Consider the following 9557-nt stretch of genomic DNA (forward strand, 5'->3'; position numbering starts at 1 on the left):
TCATTACTGTACAGAGACCAGTTTAACCATTATCATTACTGTACAGACCAGTTTAACCATTATCATTACTGTACAGAGACCAATTTAACCATTATCATTACTGTACAGAGACCAGTTTAACCATTATCATTACTGTACAGAGACCAGTTTAACCATTATCATTACATTATCATTACTGTACAGAGACCAGTTTAACCATTATCATTACTGTACAGACCAGTTTAACCATTATCATTACTGTACAGAGACCAATTTAACCATTATCATTACTGTACAGACCAGTTTAACCATTTTCATTACTGTACAGAGACCAGTTTAACCATTATCATTACTGTACAGACCAGTTTAACCATTATCATTACAGTATCATTACTGTACAGAGACCAGTTTAACCATTATCATTACTGTACAGAGACCAGTTTAACCATTATCATTACTGTACAGAGACCAGTTTAACCATTATCATTACTGTACAAACCAGTTTAACCATTATCATTACTGTACAGAGACCAGTTTAACCATTATCATTACATTATCATTACTGTACAGAGACCAGTTTAACCATTATCATTACATTATCATTACTGTACAGAGACCAGTTTAACCATTATCATTACATTATCATTACTGTACAGAGACCAGTTTAACCATTATCATTACAGTATCATTACTGTACAGAGACCAGTTTAACCATTATCATTACATTATCATTACTGTACAGAGACCAGTTTAACCATTATCATTACATTATCATTACTGTACAGAGACCAGTTTAACCATTATCATTACAGTATCATTACTGTACAGAGACCAGTTTAACCATTATCATTACATTATCATTACTGTACAGAGACCAGTTTAACCATTATCATTACATTATCATTACTGTACAGAGACCAGTTTAACCATTATCATTACAGTATCATTACTGTACAGAGACCAGTTTAACCATTATCATTACATTATCATTACTGTACAGAGACCAGTTTAACCATTATCATTACATTATCATTACTGTACAGAGACCAGTTTAACCATTATCATTACATTATCATTACTGTACAGAGACCAGTTTAACCATTATCATTACAGTATCATTACTGTACAGAGACCAGTTTAACCATTATCATTACATTATCATTACTGTACAGAGACCAGTTTAACCATTATCATTACAGTATCATTACTGTACAGAGACCAGTTTAACCATTACACTTTCTTATGTTTCAGTTAAAATCTCAGATGGCCACGCTGCTAAAAGGCCACAATCATCTACAAAATGAATTCTGGGTATTTTTTGACAATCTCCGCCCACCCCCCGCCCACCTGGGACAGTTTGAAGAAGCCCATTGGCCAGAGGAGGAAGGGACAGAGGTTATTGGCCATGAGTCAGGAGGTGGGGCCAGCAGTGGCTTTGAGGAAGTGACCCTCCCAGAGCTAGAAGAGGAAGAGGAGGGGCAAAAGATCGCACCACTCACAAGCCGGCGCCAAAGGAGAAAAATGGACGCCCACAGAAATTACAAGGTCTGCTCACACAGTAAAGAACCGTTATTGAGCTTTAATCAACAGGGAATGGTCAGTTAAATTTTTCTAGGACTGTGATTGGTTGTTTAGTAAATGTTTTATGTTTCTAGGACTGTGATTGGTCAGATAAGGACTGGTCATGCCTCTGTCCACACTCAAAGATCCGAAGGCACAGAAGGAAAGGATGCTCTCGCTGCCATGGCAACAAGGTGTGTCTCCTGTATAAAACATGGACGTAGTCTCAGCAACATCACCCACTGGTTTCTGAAGCACACTTTTAGTTAACAGTAACAGGTGAAGAGGCGGGGCTTAAGACTCCTGACTAACTTCAATAACACACGTGTGTATCAGACTCCTTTGAGAGCCTCAAGTGGACACTCAAGGAACTGCGGCTTTTTGGCTTAACTTTTCTATACTGCAGGTTGCTGCTTGGTGTCATCAGGTGTTAATGAGAGACAGGTAAAGAGGCTATCAAATGTCTATTTTTTTCTCCAGACCTCAGGGGGCGTGTCCAGGGCCATGAAGAGTCTGGACCCTCTGTACTCTCAGATAAGATCCGACCACCATCAACCAGGTGAAGACCTTGAGATGAAGGGGGATGACGACAGTCCTCAGCCCGGTATGTACCTGTCCTGGATGTAGTCAACAGACAGGTGTTTAAAGTGTGTTATATATGATGACAGGTGTGTTATATGTGATGACAGGTGTGTTATATGACAGGTGTGTTATATGTGATGACAGGTGTGTTATATATGATGACAGGTGTGTTATATGACAGGTGTGTTATATATAATGACAGGTGTGTTATATATAATGACAGGTGTGTTATATGACAGGTGTGTTATATATGATGACAGGTGTGTTATATATGATGACAGGTGTGTTATATGTGATGACAGGTGTGTTATATGACAGGTGTGTTATATATAATGACAGGTGTGTTATATGACAGGTGTGTTATATATGATGACAGGTGTGTTATATATAATGACAGGTGTGTTATATGACAGGTGTGTTATATGTGATGACAGGTGTGTTATATATGATGACAGGTGTGTTATATGTGATGACAGGTGTGTTATATGTGATGACAGGTGTGTTATATGACAGGTGTGTTATATGTGATGACAGGTGTGTTATATGACAGGTGTGTTATATATAATGACAGGTGTGTTATATGACAGGTGTGTTATATGTGATGACAGGTGTGTTATATATGATGACAGGTGTGTTATATGACAGGTGTGTTATATATGATGACAGGTGTGTTATATGACAGGTGTGTTATATATGATGACAGGTGTGTTATATGTGATGACAGGTGTGTTATATGACAGGTGTGTTATATGTGATGACAGGTGTGTTATATGACAGGTGTGTTATATGTGATGACAGGTGTGTTATATATGATGACAGGTGTGTTATATGTGATGACAGGTGTGTTATATGTGATGACAGGTGTGTTATATGTGATGACAGGTGTGTTATATATGATGACAAGTGTGTTATATATAATGACAGGTGTGTTATATGACAGGTGTGTTATATATGATGACAAGTGTGTTATATATAATGACAGGTGTGTTATATATGATGACAGGTGTGTTATATATGATGACAGGTGTGTTATTTGACAGGTGTGTTATATGACAGGTGTGTTATACATGATGACAGGTGTATTATATGACAGGTGTGTTATATGACAGGTGTGTTATATATGATGACAGGTGTGTTATATATGATGACAGGTGTGTTATATGACAGGTGTGTTATATATGATGACAGGTGTGTTATATGACAGGTGTGTTATATATGATGACAGGTGTGTTATATGACAGGTGTGTTGTATGACAGGTGTGTTATACATGATGACAGGTGTGTTATATGACAGGTGTGTTATATGACAGGTGTGTTATATATGATGACAGGTGTGTTATATGACAGGTGTGTTATATATGATGACAGGTGTGTTATATGACAGGTGTGTTATATGTGATGACAGGTGTGTTATATGACAGGTGTGTTATATATGATGACAGGTGTGTTATATGACAGGTGTGTTATGTGATGACAGGTGTGTTATATGACAGGTGTGTTATATGTGATGACAGGTGTGTTATATGACAGGTGTGTTATATTTGATGACAGATTGCAGCAGTGCATCATGGGAAGGCTCGTTCCCCCTTACTGAAGAGAAGGAGGAGGAGGAGGAGGAGCTTGATGAGGTGGAGGATGATGAAGATGAAGAGGAGAGTAAGAGCAGTGAGAAGGAGCAGAGCCCAACTGTGAAGAGGAGCAAGAGGGAGGAGATGCTGCAAACCCCTACCGCCTCCATAATTATCACCTCCTCCATCTCTCCTACCACCTCCTCCACCCCCCATCCCTCTACCACCACCTCCTCCACCACCACCTCCTCCTCCACCCCCCATCCCTCTATCACCTCCTCTACCACCACCTCCTCCTCCACCCCCCATCCCTCTATCACCTCCTCCACCACCACCTCCTCCTCCACCCCCCATCCCTCTATCACCTCCTCCACCACCACCTCCTCCTCCACCCCCCATCCCTCTATCACCTCCTCCTCCACCCCCCACCCCTCTTTCACCTCCTCCACCACCCCCCATCCCTCTATCACCTCCTCCACCACCACCTCCTCCTCCACCCCCCATCCCTCTATCACCTCCTCCTCCACCCCCCACCCCTCTTTCACCTCCTCCACCACCCCCCATCCCTCTATCACCTCCTCCACCACCACCTCCTCCTCCACCCCCCATTCCTCTATCACCTCCTCCACCACCACCTCCTCCTCCACCCCCCATTCCTCTATCACCTCCTCCTCCACCCCCCATTCCTCTATCACTTCCTCCACCACCACCTCCTCCTCCACCCCCCATTCCTCTATCACCTCCTCCTCAACCCCCCATTCCTCTATCACTTCCTCCACCACCACCTCCTCCACCCCCCATTCCTCTATCACCTCCTCCTCCACCTCCCATCCCTCTATCACCTCCTCCATCTCTCCTACCTCCTCCACCACCACCTCTTCAAACCCCCATCCCTCCACCACCACCTCCTCAAACCCCCATCCCTCTATCACCTCCTCCACCACCACCTCCTCCAACCCCCATCCCTCCACCACCACCTCCTCAAATCCCCATCCCTCTATGACCACCTCCTCCATCTCTCCTACCTCCTCAAACCCCCCTCCGTCTACCACCTCCTCAAACCCCCATCCCTCTATCACCTCCTCCACCTCCTCAAACCCCTATCCCTCTTTCACCTCCACCTCCCCTGTGTCCTCTCATTTCTCCTCATCTGTTTACCCCTTTACATCCCTCTCCTCCTCGTCCACCTCCTCCATCTGTCCCTCCTCAGACCTCTCCTCACCCCCCTCTGCTCCCCCTCGGCCCAGTCCTCCTCCTGACCTCCCGGTCTGTGCCAAGAACATTTCTCTGACAGCGAGTGGAGAGAAAGTCATCCTCTGGACCAGGTACAGTTCCTCCTCTTTGAGGAGGCGCATGAGAACAGTGTAATCTCTTTCTGCAGTTTCAAAAATCTTTTTTTTTCTTTCAGAGAAGCTGATCGAGTCATTCTAACAACGTGTCAGAAGGACGGAGCCAATCAGAACACATTTCAGGCAATCTCTATTCTGCTCGGCAACAAGACTCCCAGTGAGGTGATTGGCTCGTCTACATTCAGGCTGGGATTGGTCACATTTTGTAAACTGTTGTTGACGCTTCCTTTTGTCTTCAGGTCTCACGCCGGTTTCAAGATTTGATGCGTTTGTTTCGAACTGCTGCTCGTCACAGCAACTCTGAGGATGTGACTCCGCCCACAGAGCCAGCAACAGCCAATGAGGGTGAGGACTGATACCGGCCAATCAGTAGAGCTGTGGGTTACAATCCCAGAACTTTTATTGTGAAAGGATTTAAAAGTTTCCTGTAAAAAAATGTAAATTTATAAAATAAATTATTTCATATTTTCTCAAGAAATGTTTGTGTGTTTAATAAAATATAATAAATAAATCTATATTAATAATAATCCAGATTTATTAATAATATAATAAATCTATATTATTATTATTATTATTATTATTAATAATTAATCAAAAATAAATCTGTAGTATTATTAGATTATGTTTTGACCAGCAGGGGGCATTTGGCGTGTGCAGACTGCCATGACATCATAAACACAAGTTGGCGCCCTTTAACAGTCTATAGTAACTAATGCTGCATTCAGGTGCTGCTCGGTGCGCCAAGTTTCCGAGTTGGAAAGTCGTTCTTCAGTGTGTTCATGTGATTTCAGTTCAGAAAGTCTGAATGTTGTAACAACAACAAAAAACAGCGTGGACGCTACGAAGAAGAGCAGTGAAATGTAACCGTTAAAAGTTGATGTGCAATACCTGAATTAATTCAAATATAATTAAGTACGTTAATATTGACAAGACGATTCTGACGTCAAGTTGGGAAGTCGGACACCTTCTTCGACTTGAGCAGGTGTTCATGTGCATTTAAAACTTGTTTTTCCGATTTGTCCGACACCACATGAATGCAGCATACCATCAGCTCAGTGATCGAGAGATCTGATTGGTCATATCAGATTTAAATGTTCTTCATCAGATGAATCCGTTTGATTCAACTCAACACTAGATGGCGCCTTCACAGGTAGCAATAGAGATCAACTGAAAAGTTTTAATAAATAACAGGACGGGGGGGGCGCTGGTGGTGCAGTGGTTAGTGCGCGCGCCCCATGTATGGAGGCTGTAGTCTCAAGCGGGAGGCCCGGGTTCACATCCCACCTGTGGCTTCTTTCCCACATGTCATTCCCCACTCTCTGATTTCCAACTCTATACACTGTCCTATCTCTCCATTAAAGGCACAAAAAGCCCAAAAATAAATCTTTAAAAAAAAAAGAAACAGGACAGGAAGTAAAACAGGAAGAGAGTGTCATGATTTATTTTATTAATACAACAGGAAGTTGAAGAAAAAATATTTGACGAATAAATATTTCAAGAAAATCAACTTTTTAAAATCATCTTTGTTCAGTTTGAGAGTAAAAAAAAAAATTAAAAATCAGATCTCAACCGTAGAACCTCTGTCTGCCGGGTGGAGTCAGAACCTCCTCAGGAGGAGCTGGGACGCTGAAGATGGACCCGCCCGCCTCCAACGAGAAGATGAAGTAGATGTTGGCAACCATCATTGCGACACTCGGCAGGAAGGAGAGACCGAAACCGAAACCACGGATGCTGCTGCCGAATGCTGCCGCCACCCAGTACACCAACCTGCATAGAACACAAACGCACCTTTAAAGGTCAAACCGTCTCTGAGACAGAAAACAAACGCACCTCTGATGGTTTTTTGATCTTACCGTCCTAAAGCGAAGACGATGGTCAGCAGAGGGAGGAGCTTCAGGTGCTCCTGGCTCAGGTACATCGCCATGACAACCAGCTGCAGGAAGTAGATCAGGAACAAGGAGGCTGAGTCAGAAATGAAGCGCCGATGGACTGTGACCTCCTGAAGCTCCGCCTCCTTCTCCTCGTCATCATAAAGGGCTCGAATCACACCTGTCCTGAGCCGGCTGACACCCAGAACTATCCAACCTGAGAGACAGACAGGTTAAAGAAACAAGTGAGACAGACAGGTTAAAGAAACCGGTGAGACAGACAGGTTAAAGAAACCAGTGAGACAGACAGGTTAAAGAAACAAGTGAGACAGACAGGTTAAAGAAACAAGTGAGACAGACAGGTTAAAGAAACCAGTGAGACAGACAGGTTAAAGAAACCGGTGAGACAGACAGGTTAAAGAAACCAGTGAGACAGACAGGTTAAAGAAACAAGTGAGACAGACAGGTTAAAGAAACCGGTGAGACAGACAGGTTAAAGAAACCAGTGAGACAGACAGGTTAAAGAAACAAGTGAGACAGACAGGTTAAAGAAACCGGTGAGACAGACAGGTTAAAGAAACCAGTGAGACAGACAGGTTAAAGAAACAAGTGAGACAGACAGGTTAAAGAAACCGGTGAGACAGACAGGTTAAAGAAACCAGTGAGACAGACAGGTTAAAGAAACCAGTGAGACAGACAGGTTAAAGAAACCAGTGAGACAGACAGGTTAAAGAAACAAGTGAGACAGACAGGTTAAAGAAACCGGTGAGACAGACAGGTTAAAGAAACCAGTGAGACAGACAGGTTAAAGAAACCGGTGAGACAGACAGGTTAAAGAAACCAGTGAGACAGACAGGTTAAAGAAACCGGTGAGACAGACAGGTTAAAGAAACAAGTGAGAGAGACAGGTTAAAGAAACCAGTGAGACAGACAGGTTAAAGAAACAAGTGAGAGAGACAGGTTTAAGAAACTGGCTGAGACAGACAGGTTAAAGAAACCAGTGAGACAGACAGGTGACAGAGTGACAGGTGAGATGTTGTCATGGAAACAACAACTGTGTGAGCTCTTCTTCGTTGGTGTGTGTGTCTCACCGAGGACGATGGGCACAGCGGCGAACACGGAGCAGCGCAGCGCATACACGAGTCTGAGGGGGGCGTCGCCCAGCAAGGGGGCGTCGAATGGCAGGAAGACAAACCCCCCCCACACCAGGAAGGGGAAGAACAGCGCTGATGTCATCAAAGACACACCCACCTTCAAAGCATCCCTGTTAGGACAGCCTCCCCTGCCTGAGAGAAAGACAGGTTAAACCCCGCCCACCTGTGGGACAAGTCATTGTAACAACCAGGTCAGGTTAAACCCCGCCCACCTGTGGGACAAGTCATTGTAACAACCAGGTCAGGTTAAACCCCGCCCACCCGTGGGACAAGTCATTGTAACAACCAGGTCAGGTTAAACCCCGCCCACCTGTGGGACAAGTCATTGTAACAATCAGGTCAGGTTAAACCCCGCCCACCTGTGGGACAAGTCATTGTAACAACCAGGTCAGGCTAAACCCCGCCCACCTGTGGGACAAGTCATTGTAACAATCAGGTCAGGTTAAACCCCGCCCACCTGTGGGACAAGTCATTGTAACAAGGTCAGGTTAAACCCCGCCCACCTGTGGGACAAGTCATTGTAACAAGGTCAGGTTAAACCCCGCCCACCTGTGGGACAAGTCATTGTAACAACCAGGTCAGGTTAAACCCCGCCCACCTGTGGGACAAGTCATTGTAACAACCAGGTCAGGTTAAACCCCGCCCACCTGTGGGACAAGTCATTGTAACAACCAGGTCAGGTTAAACCCCGCCCACCTGTGAGAAAGGTAAGAGAAATGGAGGCTTCAAAGAGGTGAGACAGGTAAACTTGCATGCGGCAGGGGGCTTGTCCTCTGTCCAGTCATACTGGTAGCCATGTTGGTTGTAGTCCTGTGGGACTCCTCGGGCAGCAAGGAAAGGACTCTTCTCTGACTCCATTTCCCAGAATACCTCACTCTCTTTGGGTGAGGATGGGGAGAGGAGAACAGTCACTGCAGGGCTGAACACCCGAGCTGCTTTCTGCGGCAGGTGGTTTTCTGTAGGCTCCTCCTCCTCTTTCAGGTGTGTTCTAGGCTCCGCCCCTTCCTGTTTACCTCCCCCTGCTCCTCCTCCTTGACCCCTCTCTCCCTCCACCATCAGCCCTCTCTCACTCTCAGTCCAACTGGCTGCCTCATGGAGGGAAGTGTCTGACCTCACACTCTGTCTGTCCCCCTTACCTGTCTGTCTGTCACTGGGCCACGGCATGGTGCTGGGCTCCTCCCACCCCCTCCCCTCCATCTTTAAATTTCCTACTGTATTCTGAACATCCACCAACAGCGCCAGTTCTGTCTGTCTGTCTGCACCTGTCTGTCTCTCTAATGATTGTGTTGCTGAAATGACAAAATAAAAGAGAACATATTTAATAAACATTGTAAACAACCTGCTCACAGCTGATTCTGTTTAACGTCAGGGGAAGAAGCTTCTGCCATCTGGTGGCACTGGTGTGTAACTACATCAAAAAGTATACTTTTATACTTTCGGTGGTTTGGAGCACTGAGCACGTCCTCAGAAAGGACTAATATTAATTATAATAATAAT

General features: G+C 44.6%; 3 protein-coding genes across 5 annotated transcripts in view; 2 read left to right on the top strand and 1 right to left on the bottom strand.

Annotated features, from left to right (window-relative positions):
• Positions 1–9267, top strand: part of gon4lb (gon-4 like b) — a 45899-nt gene extending 36632 nt beyond the window's left edge. For both annotated transcript variants that reach the window (XM_065957578.1, XM_065957579.1), the window contains 6 exons: positions 1231–1524; positions 1635–1733; positions 2020–2143; positions 3673–5014; positions 5098–5200; positions 5278–9267. In XM_065957578.1, coding sequence (XP_065813650.1) covers positions 1231–1524; positions 1635–1733; positions 2020–2143; positions 3673–5014; positions 5098–5200; positions 5278–5394 — 2079 coding nt within the window. In that variant the 3' untranslated portion in view covers positions 5395–9267. The remainder of the gene's footprint in view (positions 1–1230; positions 1525–1634; positions 1734–2019; positions 2144–3672; positions 5015–5097; positions 5201–5277) is intronic.
• The window catches only part of arhgef2b (rho/rac guanine nucleotide exchange factor (GEF) 2b), a 26570-nt gene continuing 22308 nt past the window's right edge, over positions 5296–9557 (top strand). The window contains exon 1 of the mRNA XM_065957583.1: positions 5296–5383. Within this exon, the coding sequence (XP_065813655.1) occupies positions 5378–5383 (6 nt within the window). The 5' untranslated portion in view covers positions 5296–5377. The remainder of the gene's footprint in view (positions 5384–9557) is intronic.
• The window catches only part of tmem79b (transmembrane protein 79b), a 4157-nt gene continuing 1063 nt past the window's right edge, over positions 6464–9557 (bottom strand). For both annotated transcript variants that reach the window (XM_065957585.1, XM_065957584.1), the window contains exons 2-5: positions 8809–9349; positions 7998–8188; positions 6892–7123; positions 6464–6805 (exon numbers count right to left, since the gene is read on the bottom strand). In XM_065957585.1, the coding sequence (XP_065813657.1) occupies positions 6604–6805; positions 6892–7123; positions 7998–8188; positions 8809–9349 (1166 nt within the window). In that variant the 3' untranslated portion in view covers positions 6464–6603. The remainder of the gene's footprint in view (positions 6806–6891; positions 7124–7997; positions 8189–8808; positions 9350–9557) is intronic.

The sequence above is a fragment of the Labrus bergylta genome, chromosome 8, assembly GCF_963930695.1.
Source record: "Labrus bergylta chromosome 8, fLabBer1.1, whole genome shotgun sequence".
Taxonomy (NCBI): Eukaryota; Metazoa; Chordata; class Actinopteri; order Labriformes; family Labridae; genus Labrus; species Labrus bergylta.